General features: G+C 64.4%; 2 protein-coding genes across 2 annotated transcripts in view; both read left to right on the plus strand.

The window, feature by feature from the left end:
* The window catches only part of HMCN2 (hemicentin 2), a 38,134-nt gene extending 24,292 nt beyond the window's left edge, over window positions 1-13,842 (plus strand). The window contains exons 42-79 of the mRNA XM_049832182.1: window positions 67-163; window positions 426-587; window positions 986-1,099; window positions 1,217-1,348; window positions 1,852-1,995; window positions 2,097-2,256; window positions 2,638-2,762; window positions 2,846-3,029; window positions 3,214-3,311; window positions 3,629-3,901; window positions 4,001-4,191; window positions 4,265-4,346; window positions 4,630-4,766; window positions 4,893-5,034; window positions 5,252-5,399; window positions 5,663-5,790; window positions 5,906-6,062; window positions 6,180-6,301; window positions 6,545-6,709; window positions 6,793-6,900; window positions 6,990-7,124; window positions 7,419-7,553; window positions 7,678-7,868; window positions 8,197-8,410; window positions 8,599-8,733; window positions 8,804-8,994; window positions 9,082-9,163; window positions 9,312-9,581; window positions 10,362-10,511; window positions 10,713-10,850; window positions 11,008-11,129; window positions 11,232-11,469; window positions 11,602-11,664; window positions 11,761-11,889; window positions 12,009-12,314; window positions 12,558-12,677; window positions 12,988-13,114; window positions 13,239-13,842. Of these exons, the coding sequence (XP_049688139.1) occupies window positions 67-163; window positions 426-587; window positions 986-1,099; window positions 1,217-1,348; window positions 1,852-1,995; window positions 2,097-2,256; window positions 2,638-2,762; window positions 2,846-3,029; window positions 3,214-3,311; window positions 3,629-3,901; window positions 4,001-4,191; window positions 4,265-4,346; window positions 4,630-4,766; window positions 4,893-5,034; window positions 5,252-5,399; window positions 5,663-5,790; window positions 5,906-6,062; window positions 6,180-6,301; window positions 6,545-6,709; window positions 6,793-6,900; window positions 6,990-7,124; window positions 7,419-7,553; window positions 7,678-7,868; window positions 8,197-8,410; window positions 8,599-8,733; window positions 8,804-8,994; window positions 9,082-9,163; window positions 9,312-9,581; window positions 10,362-10,511; window positions 10,713-10,850; window positions 11,008-11,129; window positions 11,232-11,469; window positions 11,602-11,664; window positions 11,761-11,889; window positions 12,009-12,314; window positions 12,558-12,677; window positions 12,988-13,114; window positions 13,239-13,581 (5,958 nt within the window). The 3' untranslated portion in view covers window positions 13,582-13,842. The remainder of the gene's footprint in view (window positions 1-66; window positions 164-425; window positions 588-985; window positions 1,100-1,216; window positions 1,349-1,851; window positions 1,996-2,096; window positions 2,257-2,637; window positions 2,763-2,845; window positions 3,030-3,213; window positions 3,312-3,628; window positions 3,902-4,000; window positions 4,192-4,264; window positions 4,347-4,629; window positions 4,767-4,892; window positions 5,035-5,251; window positions 5,400-5,662; window positions 5,791-5,905; window positions 6,063-6,179; window positions 6,302-6,544; window positions 6,710-6,792; window positions 6,901-6,989; window positions 7,125-7,418; window positions 7,554-7,677; window positions 7,869-8,196; window positions 8,411-8,598; window positions 8,734-8,803; window positions 8,995-9,081; window positions 9,164-9,311; window positions 9,582-10,361; window positions 10,512-10,712; window positions 10,851-11,007; window positions 11,130-11,231; window positions 11,470-11,601; window positions 11,665-11,760; window positions 11,890-12,008; window positions 12,315-12,557; window positions 12,678-12,987; window positions 13,115-13,238) is intronic.
* A 1,295-nt stretch (window positions 13,843-15,137) lies between these two features.
* Window positions 15,138-18,434, plus strand: part of ASS1 (argininosuccinate synthase 1) — a 29,244-nt gene continuing 25,947 nt past the window's right edge. The window contains exons 1-3 of the mRNA XM_049832862.1: window positions 15,138-15,219; window positions 17,450-17,514; window positions 18,237-18,348. Of these exons, the coding sequence (XP_049688819.1) occupies window positions 18,241-18,348 (108 nt within the window). The 5' untranslated portion in view covers window positions 15,138-15,219; window positions 17,450-17,514; window positions 18,237-18,240. The remainder of the gene's footprint in view (window positions 15,220-17,449; window positions 17,515-18,236; window positions 18,349-18,434) is intronic.

The following is an 18,434-nucleotide window of genomic DNA, read 5'->3' on the forward strand; positions in this document are numbered from 1 at the left end:
GTGCTGAGCCCCAGCGGGTCCCCAGCTCAGGGCAGCCCTCAGCGGGGATCTGCTCCCCCTTTGCAGGTGGCTGCGGTGGAGGCGGGTGATACCGGCAGCTACACGTGCGTGGCCGAGAACCCAGCTGGGTCAGCTGAGAAGCACTTTGCCCTCACCGTGCAGGGTAAGGTATCCCCAGTGACCCTTCCCCAGGTCGCTGATTTACCCCACTCCTCCTCCTCTGCCAGCTGGAGTCTCCCGTGGCTCCTGAACCCCATGGCTGCCTCCGTCCCCTCGTGCTTGTCACACTCACCCCATGCGAGGAGGTCGAGGTGCTGGCACGCTGAGCAGGCGAGATGCTCGGTGTGCATTTCCCCCTGGGGAGACCTCGGCCTCCGTGGTGACGGTTCTCCTTTGGCACTGTCTTCTGGGGTGTGCTGGGGCAGAAGCTCCCTGGATTGTGGGCACAAACCCCGAAAGCATCGATGGCGTCATCAACGGCAGCGTCTCACTGGCATGCAACGCCCAATCCCACCCTGCTGCAGAGATCACCTGGTACAAGGATGGCCGCATCCTGCGGCTTGGTGAGGAGGTGACTGTCACCCCAGGTACGTCGGGATGAGCAAGGATGACAGCCTGTCCCCTGCGGCACAGCCACCGGCTCTTGACGGCAGGCTCTAACTCCTCTAATCTGCCCTTCTGGATGCTGCACGCGGGACTTGAGCTCAGACTTTTGGCCGCACCACACGCTAACAACTTGCTGCCGAGTGTCTCCCTTTGGAGACAACTAAGGGTTGCATCCTGCAAACTCTGCTCCGCGGGAGCTCAGCACCCTTTTCTGCTGTGCACAGTGAGACCTCGGACCTCAAAGAGAGACTTTGATGGCCAGACACCTCTTGCATGGAGCTTGGCTGGCTGCTGGGCGATGGGACAGCTTGCCCGTGCGGTGGCCCAAACCTGGTCCTGCTCCAGCCTGCCCTGACTCCCTGCTCTCTGCTTCTTCTAGGCTCACGGGTGCTGCAGCTCCCTCGCCTGCAGCTTTCCAGCTCAGGCACATACACGTGCGTGGCGCTGAACGTGGCCGGCAGGGCTGAGAAACGCTTCATCCTTACTGTCCACGGTAAGCGGCGAGGCCTCGGCCAGGAGCTCTGGCCCCGAGCGTGCACCGATGACCTGATGGCAAACACCAGCCTGCGTGTTCCTGCTCACACACCCCATCCCCGCTCCTCATCCTCAGAGCCCCCAGGCATCCAGGACCCAGAGCGGGAGGTGCTGGATGCCGACATGGGGACCCCCCTCGTCCTGACCTGCCAAATCACTGGCGTGCCTGTGCCTGCCATCACTTGGCTGAAGGATGGGAACCCGCTGGGTATGTCCGTGGGGGGATGCTGTGCCGGGCTGCCATGCCGAGCCTTGGTGCTGCCCCACCTGAAGCAGTCCTGCCTCAGTTTCCCCATTTCTCATCCTGCTGCAAGAGACCCGCAGGGCCTCACAGGGGAGAAGGCAGAGCACGAAGGGGCTGGCATTTTCCCTGCGTGTTTTTAAGACGCCTCGGATACGTTCCTGAAGCTGAAGCAATGGGATGTGGGCATGGGATGTGATAGAGGGATGTGGGGGTGAGCTCTCTGGGTACCACCCTGTGGGGTACCTGCTGGGACAGTGGTTCACCCCCAAACCAGTGGCTCTTTTCTCCTAAAAAGCTCCAGCAACACAGTGCAAACACCCTGCTCTGCAAAGCCCTGACCTCTGCTTTAACAATATGTCCCCAAACCTGGGTCCTGGGGGTGGGAAGGGGGGGTGCATGACCACATGCCTGGGGAGGGCTTGGCAGAGGAGCACTGCTGCAGCCTCCTTCACCCCGTCTCCTCACAGAGAGCAGCCCAGAGTGGGGCCTGGTGGCCGGGGGGGACCAGCTGCTTCTCAGCCCCCTCCAGCCCTTCCACCAGGGCCGATACACTTGCCTGGCGCGGGGTGCGGGCACCGAGATGCGCAAGGACTTCATGGTGCTGGTGCGAGGTAGGGCTTCCTCAAGGTGGCAGGGGTCCCTGCGGGCTCTCCCTAGGAGGGGAGCCTTCCTCCCCCTTCTCTTCCTCAGCCTCCCGCTCTTCTTGGCGCAGTGGCACCCCGGATCGCCAGCGCGGGGGTCCCCAGTGAGCACAGCGTGCTGGAGGGCAGAGGAGTGAGACTGGAGTGCCGGGCAGAGGGGCAGCCCACCCCCCAGATCTCCTGGTTGAAGGACGGGCAGCCTCTGCGGCTGCAGTCCCCTTCGCATGCCCGGTGAGTTTGGGGGATGGACGGATCACCCCACAGGCTAGCCACGGCACAGCTCTATCCGTGCCTCAGTTTCCCCATGTGCAGAAGAACGGTACAAGGCAGGCTGAGCTCTCCTCCTTCTCCCCCCTCTCCCTGCTTGGGCTGCAGACATGCTCGTCCGAGCTGTTTGCTGAGGAACATCATTCTGGGTAAAGCCCTGGTGTCCTGGATGGTGCTGCAGCCTGGCATGGTCACTGCCACCCTGGCAGGGTCCCAGCTGGTGCCCTGGCCTTGTAGCATGGCCCAAAACCTGCAGCTTGGCTTGCAACCAAGCACAGAGCATCTCTGCTCCATCGGCACGTTAGGGACGGACGCACAGGTCACTGTCCTGTCCTCCCTGCGCAGGATGTCCCCGGATGGCAGCACCCTGCTCCTCGAGGGGCTCCAAGCCGCCGACTCGGGGGCGTACACCTGCCTGGCCCGAAATAGCGTGGGCGAAGATGCACGGCTGCACACGCTGAGCGTGCTGGGTGAGCGGGGCCAGGTCCTGTGGGGTAGTGCCAGGGTCACCCATCCCCAACAGCCCCGTCAGCCCCTCTGTCCCCTCGCCCAGTCCCCCCCACCATCGAGAGAGGTGCCGACGACTCGGAGGTGATCCGTGGGATCCTGTCCGCGGCGGTGACGCTGGAGTGCCGGGCACGGGGGTCATCTCCCCTGCACGTGAGCTGGCTGAAGGATGGGCTGCCCCTGCGCCTGTCCCCCCGCATCACCCTGCTCTCGGCCGGGCACGTCCTTCGGTAAGAAGTGACCCTGGAGTGATGCTGGGTGGCAGGCTTTGGGGCTGGTACCCAGGTTTGTGTGCTGGGATGGCTGTGGCTGCACCCTGAGGTGGCTGCATCCCAGTGTGGAGAACTTGGGGGGCAGGGGGGGACCTGGAGCTGATGGCTGCTCCCTATCTCCATGCCCCACTCCATGGGGTAGGATCTCCCAGGCACAGGTTTCTGACGCCGGGCTCTACACCTGCATCGCCTCCAGCCGGGCAGGAGTGGCCGATCGCAACTTCGTCCTGCAGATACGAGGTACGAGGCAGCCAGGGATTTGGGGAGAAGAGAGCGGGGGGCACCCAGGCACTAGTTTTGCTGGGAGAGCACGTGTTGTTCTTTGCGGTCCCGTTTCTGATGGGGGGTCCTGAGCCATCCCTTGGCCACCGGGGTGGGCTCGGAGAGGATGAAGCGAGGCAGGACCAGCCTGAAAGCAGTCCCAGAGCACCCTGCAGGGAGGCTGAGCCACATCTGGGTGCTTGCAAGACCCCAGGGAACTGCCAAACCCATCCCCAGTGCCTGGGGACACAACTTTGCTCCCACGGCCCCACTAAGGGGAACCGCTCCCTCCCCAGTGCCCCCCGTCCTGGAGAGCCCCGAGAGCAGCGAGGAGCAGATGGTGGCCGAGGGCTCCGATGTCACTTTCAGCTGCGAAGCCACCGGGTCCCCAGCACCGGCAGTGACCTGGCTGAAGGATGGCGAGCCCCTGGGGCGGCGGAGCAACCAAGTGCCCGGCAGCCCACGGCTGAGCCTGGCAGCCGTGGGGCTGGCCGACGCGGGGGTGTACTCCTGCTTGGCAGCGAATGAGGTTGGGGAGGCCAGCAAAGCCTTCCACCTCCTGGTGGTGGGTGCGTGTCTTCCCCCCGGGGATTTGGGGAGGGCAGTTTAGCCAATTTTGGGGGAGCAATGAGGGGATGAGCCCACCCGCCTCACCGTGCACCTTGCAGAGCCACCCCGTGTTGAGGCTGCATCCCATCCCACTGAGATGTCCATCGCCGTGGGCACCCCGCTAGAGCTGGCGTGTGTGGTGACGGGTGTCCCTGTGCCCACGGTCACCTGGGAGAAGGATGGACGGCTGCTGGCAGGGCCCTGGCTTGTATCCGGGAATGAGAGCACCTTCCACATCGAGAGCACTAAGGTAAGGGGTCCTCTTCTCCCCACCTGCATCTTGTTTTCATGCCTCAATTTTTCCCTCTCCTGGCTTTGTGTAGGTGGCCGACGCTGGCTTGTACACCTGCCTGGCTGCTAGCCCCGCCGGGGAGGACAGCAGGAGCTTCCACGTCAGCATCCAAGGTAGCATGGCCCCAGTGGTGCAGCGAGGAGGGTGCTACCGGGGGTGCTGCAGGGTGGTCAGAGCTTTGGGGGACCAGAGAGCCGGAGCATCCCCTGCATCCCTCCTTGGGATTGCTGGGGAGTGGATGGGGAGAGCGGTAGGGGCTGGAAGCCTCCGAAGAAGGGTCTGGAGCACAGCACGGTGGTCCTGCAGAGCAGGGGTCTATGCATGACTTATGGGGACAAGTATGGGGGTGCCCAACCCACATGGCACCCCCTGACTCAGCTGGCACGTGTCCCACAGCACCTCTCAGCATTGCGAGCATTGGAGAGGCCCCCAGCATCACCGCTGTGGCAGGGGGGCAGCTCATCCTGGAGTGCCCTGAGGATGCTGTGCCACCCCCCCACATCGAGTGGCACCGGGAGGGCTCCCTGCTGCGGGTATGTGTGATGGGACCTGGGACGGTGCACGGGCAGGCACTGGGATGCACCTTCACCATTCCCGTCAGACTCCTGGTGGGGGCGATGCCTGGGGAAGCTGCTGACGGGGGCTCTTGGGGCTGTTAGGAGGATGCCCGCAGGCAGGTCCTGGCCGAGGGACGGTTCCTGCAGATCCAGGCCGTGGGGCCGGCGGATGGAGGGGAGTACAGCTGCAGGGCCACCAACGCGCTGGGGGACACCAGCCTGCGCGTCCAGGTGGAGGTTCACGGTGAGTGCCACCCTGCCTTGGGGCTTTGCTGGAGGTGAGTGCCAGTTCCTTCCCTCTTAGTTCAGGGATGTGAGATATTATGGGGTGTCCTACCGTCAGGGTAATGGGAAGGCGGGGTTGGATGGTACCCAGCCTCCAGTGCTGGCCTGGGCTGACGTTGTCCATCCCCTGAGCCCTGTTTCCGACTTTCTGCGGTGCTGGTCGGGTGCTGCCGCAGTGGCCCCAGAGATCCAGCCGGGCCCCGAGGAGGCGAGGGCGCTGCTGAACGGCTCGGCGGTGCTGCCATGCCGGGCGGAGGGGTGGCCCGTGCCCCGGGTGACGTGGCGGAAGGACGGACGGCTCCTGCCCCTTCACGGGAGCAACAGGTACGAGGCTCTGCAGGTTGGTGACACCGAGACCTGGGTCTCGGATCATGCCACCCTCCACATCAGTAGGTGTTTTGGCGTGCCTGGAGCAGAGACAGCACTGTCCCTCCACGAAGAGCTGCGGTCTGTCCCCACATCAGCTCAGCAGACACGTGCCACGTGTGGCTGCAATGGCATTTGCCACCTTCCCTGCCGCCTATCCCTGTGTGTTGCAGCCCGGCCGTGCAGACTCCCCATGGGTCTCCCTTGCTCTCCCTCCCCAGGCTGCAGCTCCTGCCAGGCGGCTCCCTGCAAATCGACCCCGTTCAGGTCCAGGATTCGGGCTATTACCTCTGCATGGCATCCAGCCCTGCCGGCTCCGACTGGCAAGGTTTGGACCTCCATGTGCTGGGTAAGCAGAAGAGCCAGACGGATCCCTCCTGGGCTCACCCCTCTGCAACCTACTGCTGCTGGGCTGCAACGATGTGCTGCTGTCCTCTGCTCATCACCGCCATGCCCTTCCGCAGTCCCTCCTTCCATCACCCCCGGGCCCTTCAACCTCACCCTGCTGGCTCAGCAGCCGGCCACACTGGGCTGTGATGCCTGGGGATCCCCGGAGCCCCACATCAGGTGGGAGAAGGATGGCCGCCCCCTGAACCCACATCTCCTACCCGGCGCCTACAGGTACCTGCAGCACCGCCCACCTCACCCACCGAAGGGTCCCACCATAGCGTGGGGTTTGCCTTCTCCTGCTGCTCCCCATGGGGCGGGCTGACCCCGGGGCATGTTCTGCCCACACAGCTTGCAGTCCTCAGGGTCACTGCTCATCACCAGCCCTGGTCCCCGGGATGAGGGGCGGTTCGAGTGCATCGCCACCAGTGCTGCCGGTGAGGCACGCAAGGTCTTCCTCGTGTCCGTCCACGGTGAGCTCCTGGGGGCCGTGAGTCTTGCCGAGAGTGGCTTTCCCAGGGTCTATCACCACCTTGGGTGTGATGTGGGGGTGCTCCAGCCCCCCTGCGGGGTTGGGTCCCCTCTTGAGGACTGGGCACGGGGGTGGGCAAGAGGGGAAAAAGAAATAGAAATACCTGTGCCCATGTGCCCGGGGATAGAATCCTCTCCAGCATTTGCCATGCAGCCCCGTTCACCTCCCTCCCTCGCCTTCCCAGTGCCCCCCACCATTGCCGATGACCTTACGGACGTGGTTGTCACCCGGCTGTCCCCTGCGGTCCTCACCTGCTACGCCTCCGGCGTGCCCCCCCCCATGGTGTCATGGAGCAAGGAGGGGGCTCAACTGGGCAGCCGAGGAGGGGGCTACCGTGTCCTACCCACAGGTACGGGCACAGTGTAGCCCCCAGTGGGCGGTGGGTCCCCGCCAGCCCTCCCGTTGCCTCCCCGCTGCCTGCTGTCTTCCCAGGGGCCCTGGAGATCAGGCAGGCGCTGCCTGCACATGCCGGCCGCTACACCTGCACGGCAAGGAGCGCCGCTGGCACGGCCCGAAAACACCTCCGCCTCGCGGTGCACGGTACGCGCGGCTCCCAGGGGTCCCGCTCCCTGCCCCTTTGGCCCAACTTGGGGGACCCGCGGTGGGCAACGCTTCCCTGCCGCTCACAGAGCCCCCCGCCTTGAAGCCCTTGCCTGGCATGGTGATGGTGATGGTCAACGCCAGCGCGGTGCTGGCCTGCGAGGTGACTGGGGTCCCCCGGCCGGAGGTCACCTGGCAGAAGGACGGTGTTGGCGTTGCTGGAGGTGAGCGGGAGCCCGCTGGAGGCTGGCAGAGCCCGTGCTGCCCGCCAGCCTTTGTGCGGGGGGAGATTTGGGGGTTGTAGGCATCCCAGCAGGGTGCTGGGTGGCACTGTGCGTGGGTCCTCCTGGCTCCCAGCTGCCGTCCAAGGTGAGCGTGGCGGCTGGCGGAGCCATTCCCCAGGGACTCCCAAGAAAAAGGCACTTTGGCAGAGGAAGCAGTCCCTGCGCACCGTCCATCCATTCCCCAGCACCGCTGCGCTGCCCCATCCTGCCCTTCATTCCTGCCCATTCCCGCAGGGCCCGGGCTGAAGATGCTCCCCAACGGGCAGCTGCATCTCCTCCGGGCATCCCCAGGGGATGCGGGCACCTACCTGTGCATGGCTCGCAACCCCTCAGGCACCGCTGCGGGGAGGACCAGGCTGATCGTGCAAGGTAAGGCAGGAACCGGGGCCCCAGCACCTCGCCCTCTCCTCCGCTCGGCTCCTTCCCAGGCACCTTGCAGTGAAACGTGGCCATCAAGGCATGAGCAAGTCCTTGTTCTCCTTGCTCCATCCAGTGCCCCCCGTCATCATGGCCGGCCCGGCGGAGCTGGCTGTCCTGGAAGGGCTGGAGGTGTTGCTGCCCTGTGCGGCCCGTGGCATTCCTGAACCTCGTGTGTCCTGGAGCCGGGAGGGAGCCCCGGTGCGGGGCGGCGGGGGGAAGGCCACCGTCCTGCCCTCCGGGGAGCTGCTGCTCCGGGATGTCCAGGTGAGCACCATCCCCTCCTGCGTGGAGAACTGAGAAACAAGTGTCTTTTGCTGCGGAAAAGAAAGGCCAGGTTGTTCTGCGCCCTGCCACGTCCCAGGTTGCTTTCAAAAATATTTGGCAGAGGGAGAGCCCTGTGCAGTAGTTTGCAACAGACTGGCGGGTTGGGGCAGTGTGGGTTTGCTAACGTGGGCTGGAAAAAGTGGCTGTGGCCAAGCCGTGGCTTTTTGGGTGCACAACAGCCAGCAGAGCCATAGCCCAGTGAGCCAGAGTTGCAGCTGGACCCCAGATCCAAGCTGTCCCCCTCTCATCCTCCCCTTTCCCCCTGCAGGAAGGGGATGCCGGGAGCTATTCCTGCACTGCGGTGAATTCGGCTGGGAGGGCTGTCCGCCAGCTCTCCCTCTCCATCCACACCCTGCCCACCTTCACCCGCTTGCCCGGAGACGTCACCTTGAGCCGGGGCGAGAGGCTGGAGCTGGTGTGTGCCGCCACGGGCAGCCCCCAGCCCCGCGTCTTCTGGACGGTCAACGGGCACCGCATCGCTGGTACGTGGGCAGTTCTGCACCTGGGCAGGGGGCAGAGGATGCTGAGCCTGGGGGGAGGACGTGATCCCGGTGCTATCCCAGTCCTTGTTCCACCTTTCGGGGTCCCTGGGGTGCCAGCATGTCTGGTTGTGCGGGCTTATAACCAGCTTGTCCCCAAGCATGCTTTTTGGGGGGTTTGCACCCCGCAGACGGTGTGTCAGGGCAGAGCGGCTGGAGCACCCTGCGGCGGGAGGCAGTCACCCGCGCCGACAGCGGGACCTATGTCTGCCATGCCGAGAACAGCGCCGGTGCCATCAGGGCCACCGCCTTCGTCTCCATCAGAGGTAGGTACCGGCAGGGAAAATGGGGTGCCTGGCCAGCCCCCCTCCTCTACTATTCTTCTCCCTTTCCCAGAGGCACCCATCATCCAGGGGGACCCCAGCACCTACCAGGTGGAGCACCCCGGCGGTGATACCCTCCTTGACTGTGACGCCCGGGGCCACCCCGTGCCCCTCGTCCGCTGGAGCAAGGACGGGGTGCCGGTGGTAGCCAGCGGGCGCCTGCGCCAGCTGCAGAACGGCTCCCTGGCCATCCGTGCCACGGGGGTGAGTGGGGCCTGGGGGCTGCCAGTACATTTTGGGGAACTTTCGTGGCAAAGTCAAGCGCTGTGCTAACGCTATTGGTACTGCTAGAGTACCGACACGGGCCACTACCGGTGCGTGGCAGAGAACGATGTGGGCATGGCGGCGAAGGTTGTCACCTTGGCCCTGCAGAGTGAGTGCTACCCCTCTTTGCACCCTCCTTTCGAGCGACTGCAAATCAGGTCACCCCTCAGCCCCCTGGACCACCCCCGACCCCTGGGGAATGGTCCCAGTGTCGCTGGGATGCTGCAGCAACTGCCCGCATCCCTCTCCCTGCCCAGGTGCCCCCGCGGTGGCGGTGACGCCACGAGCGGCGGTGGTGCGCGCCGGGCAGCAGGCGCTGCTGCACTGTGCCGTGTCGGGGGAGCCCACCCCCTCCGTGGAGTGGCGGCGGGATGGACAACCGCTGCCCGAGGGTCCCCGCATCCGCGTCCTGCCCAACGCCACGCTGCTCCTGCCCGCCGTCAGCCGCCGTGATGCCGGCAGCTACTCCTGCCTCGCTCGCAACATCCTGGGGTCCGCCGTCGCCCATGCCTCCCTGGCCGTCCAAGGTGGGTGTCCGCCCCGGGGCTTGGGGGGCTTCTGGCTGGCGTGGGGGGCCGGGGCTGCCCACAGCACTGTTAGACTCTGGGGTAAGGCCTCCTACACAGTGGTTTGGAGGGATATCGCCTTTCCTCATTTGCTCGAAACCGCTTGATTCACACTTTAGTTTGCCCTCTCTTTGACTGCTCATCTGAAGGTCTGAGCCCAGACAAACCCTCACCCGAGCAGCCGCCATGCGCCAGCCCGCGCCCCCGCTCGCCTTTCCTCAGCCTTCCTGCATTTGCTGCCCGTGATTAAATTCCCATTTCCCAGGGGCTCTGCTAAATGCACAGGCACGCTCTCTCCCAGTGTTTCTCAGGAAGCAAAAGGCCAGGCTGGCCAGCAATGCGTAGGAAGCGCTGGGTGCCCTGCGTGCCCCCTGCGCGGCTGCTGGCATTTTGCTGCCAGACGCACCGGAGGAGAAGCAACCCCAATCTTGGGGCTGTGGCCAGGATGATGGGGGTTGATACAGAGCAGGGTTTGGGGAGTGTTGGTGCACGTCAGTGTGCGCAAGGCACGGGGCCACTCTCCAGCATCCCCCGTCAACGTGCTGCCCGGATCCATAGGGTCTTTGGGGGCAGTGCTTGCAGCCAGGTAGGGATGCTGCCTGCCTTGTTCTGGCTGCCTTCACGTCCAGAAAATGAGATTTTTCTCAACACACAACTTATTGAGAGGGGAGACAGGGAAGCACGCCACTTTCCTATGGGATAGCAGCCCCAGCGCCACTGCCCCTGTCCTTTTCACGCCAGGGGAGCCACGCCGGGTGCGGGGCAGCCTCGGTGGAGTCATCAACGCCCACAAGCTTGGTGTCACCTCCCTTGATGCCAGCGTGCTGGATGACCCGCACTCCGGCACCGTCACCGTTCAGAGCAGCATCGGCAGCATCCCACCCACTGTCGGTAGGTGGTCACCCTCGCCCCAGGGAGGATTTTGACCTGTATCAGGTGAAAAGCTGCGGGGAAAGATTTTCCCCCGAATTCTGCATGCCACGTCTATGTTGTGCCCCATGGGCGAGGGGGGACAGGGTGGTTGGGGAGGGCTGGGTGCCCCCTTAGGAGCGCACTGGCTCTGTGGTGGCATCTTTTCTCCCTCACCCCCAGGGCCGCTGATGCAGGTGCTGGTCACCATCATTGCACCCATTTACTGGTCCTTGGCGCACGCCGGCGGGGGGGCCCGGAGTGGGTTCCTGCTCACCCAGGGCACCTTCCAGCACGAGTCGCAGCTGGAGTTTGCCACAGGTGAGGGATGCCAGGGTGCGTTGGGGGCTGCGGATCCTGGTCCTGCCTGGCTCAGCTTCCATCTCCCCCATACACCTGAGCTTCACAGCCAGAGATGAAGCTGCGTTTTGGGGTGCCATGGGCTTCTGCTCACCATTTTGCCCCCCATCCCCGGCAGGGGAGGTCCTGCGGGTCACCCACCTCGCCCGGGGCACGGATGCCGCTGGTGCTCTGCTGCTGGACAGCGTGATCAGTGGCTCCGTGCCGGAGAGCATCGGCGAGGCCGCGGTGCTGCTGCAGGTGCCGCTTCTGCCCGTTCTCCCCGTGGAGCCACGACTCCCATGCTGGGAGCTTGGGTGGGGGGGTGTCTGTGGCCTGACCCCCCTCCCTGCCTCTCCCCAGGACTTCAGCGAGCGCTACGTGCAGACGGGCGCGGGGCAGCTCTCGGGGAGCTCGGTGCAGAGCTTCTTGCGGGACGGGCACGTCATCCGTGTCCGCTGCAATCACACCATCGTGTACGACCCCCCCACGGGCCCACAGTCCCCGTGGGTGCGGCACGTGTGGGCCAGTGCCATCAAAGCATCCTACAACCCGGCCTCGGAGGAGCTCAGCTTCCAGCTCCGTGCCTCGCTTGACGCGGGTAACAAGGGGATTCCAAGGGATGGGGATGGAGACGCCGGGATCCCTTGTTGGTCCTGGGTGGCTTTGAGGGTGCAAAGGCCACATCCCTGCAGTGACGTGTCCCTTCTCATCATCTCCGCTTGATTCCCAGGGGCCGATGGTGACCAGTGCCCACTGGGATTCATGCTGGGCCCTGGGCAGCAGTACTGCGTTGGTACGGACCCTTCCCGAGGGGGGCACGAGGATGGCGAGGGGCACCTGCTCCGTGGTGCCACCTCCCCATCCCCCCCAACCCCTCTCTGCTCCCTAGATATCGACGAATGTGCCGAGGGGTCCCACGCCTGCCGCTACAACCAGCTCTGCCAAAACGCTGCAGGGACCTATCGCTGTGCCTGCCCTCCTGGCTACCACTCGCTGGGTGCTGGCTGGCCATGCTTGGGTACGAGCTGGGGTCTCAGGGGACACAACCTTGGGCACAGGGCCACGGTCGCTCCCCTGCCCTGCTCCAGCCTCAGTTTCCCCGTCCAGCTGCAAGTCCTCACCTCTTTCCCCCACCAGATGTAAATGAGTGCCTGCAGGTTCCTCCGCCGTGTGCCTTTGGATGCCGCAACCTGCGGGGATCCTACGAGTGCCTGTGCCCCCCCGGCAAGACCCTGCTGCCAGGCGGAGACTGTGGCACAGCAGGGGCGGATGGAGGGGGCACAATGAGCAGCACACCCCGGGACCCCCCCTTGCGTCCCCACCTGCGGGGACGATCCTTCTACACTCAGCTCGCCCTCCGCCGAGTGGCGAAGGCTGCGGGGCTGGGTGCCCGGGACCCCCCCTGCCCCACAGGCTTTGTCAAGAGGAATGGCACCTGCACCGGTGAGTGTGCATCGGGGAAGGGCTTTGCAGGGAGTTTGGAGGCCGCTTTGTGCCTAAAAGGCAGCTCCTGTGCCCGTTGCTGCCCTGTCCCCCCATTTTGTTTGTACCCCTGTTTGTGGGGTCGGGGTCTCCCTGGGCTTGGCTGTGCTGGGAAGGGGAGGCGAGAGCCAGGCTGCCCCAGGGTGGCAGGCACCGGAGGGGACCGATGCTTCCCCACTTGCCTTCACCCCTCTCACCCTGCAGACCTTGACGAGTGCCAGATGCCAAACCAGTGCCAGCACAAATGCAGAAACAGCCTGGGCAGCTACCGCTGCATCTGCCCCCCCGGCTACCAGCTTCTGCCCAACGGGAAGACCTGCCACGGTCAGTGTGGGGGTGCCGGGGGGGTGTCCCTGCCCTGGCGGGATGCATGTGTTCCTTGGGGTGTGAACCCAGTCCCCACAGTGCCCTGGATGTCATCCCTTTGGGGCTGCAAGTCTTTCTTGTTCTGGAGGAGGGTTGTTCCCAGGCTCAGCACACTGCCAAGCCGGGCTGGTTTTGTCTCGCTGCCCCAGTATCTTGAGGCCCCAGGCAGGGGCTGGGAAGATGTGGGAGCTGGGGTTTGAATCCCCATCGCAGCCTGGGGCACGTGGGCGCCTTGGCACCCTCAGACCTGTCCCCTCTCTTCCTGCAGACACGGATGAGTGCACGGAGGGCACAATCCAGTGTGGCTCGAACCAGATGTGCTTCAACACCCGTGGAGGTGCCCACTGCATGGATGCGCCATGCCCAGCCGGGTACCGGAGAGGCTCCAGCCCCGGGTGAGTCACTCTTGCGGGGCTGGGGGTGCCCACCTCGCACTCCTCATGGGACCGTGGACCCAGGTGTCCCGGCCGTTCCCGAACACTCTGTCGCATCCCGCATCCCCCGCCTGCTCTCGTGCAGGGTGTGTGTCGGTCGCTGCACCCCAGGCTGTGGTTCGGCTGGTCCCCCCACTCTGCGGTACCAGCTGCTCACGCTGCCCCTCGGCATCGCTGCCGGCCGCGACGTGGTACACCTCGCCCCGGGCGCTGCCCTTCGCTACCGCCCCGTCTTCACGCTGCTGGATTGGGAGCCTGGCAGCCCCTTCGTCCTCCGCACCGAGCAGGGCCGTGGCATCATCTCCACCCTGCGCCCGCTGCGGGACCCCGGCACCCACCGCCTCAAGGTGCAGGCGCTGGTCCCGGGTGGGCAGCGGGCTCCCAGCGTCTTCCTCCTTCTCATCTCCATCTCGCCTTACCCCTACTGACACAGCCAAGGGACAGGAGGGGACGCGGGGTCATATCTCCTCCTGTCCCTCATCGCCGCACCAGTGGGGGAATGTGGCTCGGGGAGAGCTGAGCTTGCACCATTCCTCTCCCCCCTGGACCCCCCTTTCCCCCCCAGCAGCCCCTGCCTGCATTGCCTTCACCTGGGGCCAGTCCCTGACTCAGCAAGGTCCTGGGCATCACAAGATGTCCCACCAGGGCATCACAAGATGTCCCGCCAGCCTCTCGCAATCAGGTTTTGTTGCAACCCCGCAATTCGCACCGGCAACCCTGGAGCAAACACAGCTCTTGATGGCCTTGGCCGCAATTAGCCCCCGGGTTAGGTGGGGGGGGGGGATGAGCAGGGGGACAGCAGCCAGTGAGGGCCCCACTGGGGTGCAGGGTGTGATCCCCCAGGCTGGGGAGGGCACAGGGCACCCTGACATTTATCACATATTAAATCGAAATAGCCTTGTGTTCAATTTTTATTTTTTTTTTAAATCCACTTGGTTTCTGTGCATACTTATTTATTTATGGGTTTGTTCCAAATAAAGGTGTTTTGTGGCTAAATATCAGCCGTGCCTGAAGAAAGCAGTTTCCTTCAGTGTGTGGGAGGGGGCTGCCCCAGCAGCAGCCCTGACTTCCCAGGGCTTTAGGCACGTCTCTGCATGGCCTTGGACCATAAAAGGGAGATTGTCTGGATGTGGCAATGCCGGAGGGCCAATGTCCAGCATCTGAAGGTCCAATCCTGCCCCAGTGTCAGGTCCCTCGGTCAGCAAGAACAGGATGCAGCCTCTCTGCATATGGTGTAGGTGGAGGCTGTTCCCAAAAAAGCCACTTCAGTCCTATTCCACAGCACTGGCTGGAGGGGCCGGGGGTGCTGGCCCCGAGGACCTGAGCCCGCACGTCCCCAGGTTTGGGCTGTCAGGTCTGGTGATGGCTGCGCACCCAGGTGAGGGTCCCGCGGTTGGAGCCCATCACCGGAGCTTGCTCTTTACTGCAAAGATGTAGGAGCACTGAGACACCCCTGAAAGGCTCTGTCCTTTGGATTAGGGGTTTCCCGTCCCCCCCAAGGCCAGGTCTGCGGCTGCTCTGGTGTCCCCTGCGCACATGCGAAGGGAAAAGGTGGTTTTGCCCCATCCCCTCCTGCCCACCCGGGCTCCCCGGGGGGTGGCAGCTCCCAACTTCCAGCTTTGCCATCTCCTGGGGTTTCAAAGAAATTCAACCTTCCCCTGTCAACTCTGGGCTGGGCAGCAAAGTGGGGTGATCACAAAGCGGCCAGGCACCGGCTTCCCTCTGCCCCCCCCCCCCCCTTTTCCCCACCCCTTGGTGCTCCGTGGAGGCCGATAAGGAGGACAGGAGTGGGGGGACACGGGTGGGTGACAGCACCTAGCGCAGCCGTGCAGCGGGCTCTGGCCGGGCACGACTCTCCATCCCGGCTCGGGGTGCGAGCTGAGCCCCCCTGTTTTTTGCCTGTGAGCCCTGCGGGCAGGCTGAGGGCAGGGCCTCCCCGGGGGACCGTGCCCACGGAGGGGACAGTCCTGCGGCAGCTCCGCCTGCCCACGCCTGGCTATAAGGGAGGAGGAGGAGGAGGATGCTCCAGGCACCGGACCACAGCGCCGAAGGCAGCCAGGGAGTGGGTGAGTGTGGACATGGCATAGGGGGGGTGGGCGAGGGGAAAGGGTGCCCTTTGCCTTGTCCCCTCTGTCCCTGGCTGTCCCCTTTCCACCCCCCCGTGGGTCTCCCTCACCCCTGGGTGCTGGAGAAGGGCTTGCTGGTCCCTGCAGGAGCAGGGCAGTGGGGTCCCAGTCCGTTCCCAGCGCTGGGAGGTGCAGGCTGTAGTCAAGCCGTTTCTAGCTCGGTTTTGGGGTGGGGGTTCTAACTGAGTCCCATCTCCCTGAGGCATCCCCTTGGGCACCCCCACGGAGGGGAGCTGGCACCTCGTCCAGCACCACCTTGTGTCCTCCCTGCTCTGCTCTGGGGATGCTGAGAGGCAGGATGGGACCCCCCACGGGATGGAGAAGCAGTGCTGAGGCAAACCCCAGCACCAGTAAGCGCATCCCCACATGCTTCTGCTGCAGGAACCCCTGGGGAACCTGCCCGTGCTGCCTGTCCCTGCTGCCTGCCCCATCCCGGCCCGCAGGCAGCACTTGCCGGAGCAGAGGTTGTTTCTCCAGCCTGGCTGGCGACTGTGGTTCCTCTCCTTACCAAAGTTTCAAGCTTTTTATTCTCCCCCCCCCCCCCCGCCCCCTTTTTTTTTTCTTGGTTTTAAAAACAAAAACACAATGTTCCTGCTGAGCAGAGCAGGCAGAGTTGCTCTGGTAAAAACCCTGCCCCAATTCACGGAAATTGCTACAGAATAATAATCAGGGCTGAGAAAGTCTCGCCACATTCCCCTTCGCTGAGCTTTATTTGCTCTGATTTATTACCACCTAACGCCAAAACTTCGGGGCTCTCCCTTCCTGGGCAGGCGGGCTTGGCACGAGCCCCATTTCCTGAGCTGGAAATGCTGGTGGCCCCGCACCGTTCCCGGGGTGCAGGATGGAACCTCAGGGCAAGGTGGTGCCCCAGGTCCCTTGGGCATTGCGTGGGCAGCGTAACGTGTCTGAGCAGGCAAAAAAGTTGGAGACATTTCCTCTAACCTGCTGCCGGGTCACTCGTGAAGCGAGCGCGCCCGGTCTCAGAGGCGCTTAGTCAGGCTGGCAGCTGCGACAGCGATGCTGGCGGCCGCAGCGGGGACGGGGTTTGGGTGTAGAAGAGGGGATTTGCCCAGCAAGGAGCCGCAGGTGCAGCGTCATGCTTGGGCTGGGTTCTTTCGGGAACTGCGACTGCCTTCCTGTAAATGCCCTGGTAAGGAAGGGAACGGCTGAGCCTCCCCGGGCAGGGGCCCAGCTCAGCACACCCGTGGGGCCCTGAGGGTAGGGAAACGCTGGTTGCACAAGCCTGGGCGCTGGGTGCTGCCTGCACCGCCTGCGCAGGCAGCCGGACGGGTGCGGGCAGGCTCGGGGAACCGAATCGTGGTTACGGGGCTGCCAGACTCTTTTGCTCTTCAGTGAGAAACCGGCAGCAGCAGGCCAGATCCTGCACCTGGGCCGGCTCCAAGCCATGCCCTGTGGGTCACTGGCCCCACACCGCGCTGGCAGGACCGGGGTGCCGAGGCACGCCCCGGTGTAACCGCATCCCGCTGTGGAAGGTGCTGGGTGGACCAGCCTGGAGGAGCTCGGCACAGCACCTTCCCCCCTGGCAAAAACAGGAGCAGGATTGTGCTGACTTGGCAGCAGCAGCATGAAAGTTGCTCAGGACAGGATTTGGCCGGCTCTGCTGTCCGCAGTCCCCGGCCAAGGGTCAGCTGGCATCGCCTCTTCGTGAGGCTCTGGGATTCACAGCCCTGCTCGGGGACTGCGGGGACAGTCCCGAGACCCTTCCCGCAGCGGGACCCCCATCCCTGCCCCTGAGCTCCGGGATGCCGCGTCCTTCACCGTCTCCTGTCGCTGGCAGAAGACCTCGATAACCTTGACCGAAGGGTGAGAGGCACCAAATCCCCACACAGGTGTTTCATGCCGGCAAGAAACACGGGGCAGCATAATTAGGACAAATGCCCAATAAGGATTAATTAGACTTGGGGCTGGGCTGGGCTCTGGGGGATGCTGCCGAGCACCCCAGCCCTGCAGTGATCGCACACCCAGCGGTGCTGGCGGGCGCCTGGGGCAGAGCCGGTGGGTGGCTGTGCCTGTCTGCTGCCACAGCTCCTCCGCACCGGCCCTTGGCGCAGGGTTGCGACGAGCCGGGTCGTGCCCTGGCAAGGCATCGGGCTGCGTCTCCGCCACAGCCGGGTGCCTGCGTCTGAGTCCCGGACCCTCGGCATTGCAGGGCGCTTGCAGAAAGCGGAGCAGGCTGTGCCAAGGTTGCCAGAGCGAGAGCTGCGTGGAGCAAAGGTAAGAGCGAAGCGGCTCTGATGGCTGCCCCAGCCTCCTCCATCACTTGGCTGCTGCCGGGCGCACCGGCCGGCACACGGGCAGGGTGTCCTCCTTGGCTGGGAGCTGCAGCCCTGACATGGCCACGGTGCCATGGCTTTTCCTCCTGCCCCCAGCCCTCCCCTTTGCTCCTTGCAGCCCTGGGAAGGGCTCTTGCTCCAACTGATCCCTCCCGATGCGGTGGTGTGTCCCCTCCTGTGCCGCCTGCTGCTCGCTGTTCCCAGCCTGGAGCTCCCGGCAGAAGAGGGGGCTCAGCCAGACCTGGGCTAAGCACAGACCAGCTTCGTGTGCTGCCCACGGCCCTGGTCCCACGGGACCACCCAGCACCTGATGGCAGCATCTCTCGCTGCCCATGAATGAAAGCAGCACTGGGAGCCTGTGTTTTAAGCAGAGAACTTGTCCCGGTACCGGCAGCTCCACCACATGCTCCTCTACCGACTCAACCACTACCAGCCCTGAGTGTTTAGTTTGCCGTGAGCTTTGCTTCTTGCCTCCTGGTTATTCATTCCCTGGATGACGTTTGTGTTGCCTAGAATGCTCCAGCACCCACCTGGACCGTGATGGCCCCGTGGCCAGTTCAGGGACATGGGGGAGGGTTTCACGGCTGATGGCTGCAGCATCCCTGCACTGAGCAAGGGCAGGGGCTGGGACCATCATGAACTCCTTTTCCTTTGCTTTGTCAGCACCATGGCTCAGCCCAAGGGCACGGTGGTCCTCGCCTACAGCGGCGGCCTCGACACCTCCTGCATCCTGGTGTGGCTGAAGGAGCAGGGCTACGACGTTGTCGCCTACCTGGTGAGCTCCGTGCCGAGCCCTGCCGCATGGACCCTTCCCCGGGGGCTGGGGATGGAGGGAACGCTGGACCACGGATCTGGGGACCT

Source organism: Accipiter gentilis, chromosome 29 (assembly GCF_929443795.1).
Source record: "Accipiter gentilis chromosome 29, bAccGen1.1, whole genome shotgun sequence".
NCBI classification, from domain to species: domain Eukaryota; kingdom Metazoa; phylum Chordata; class Aves; order Accipitriformes; family Accipitridae; genus Astur; species Astur gentilis.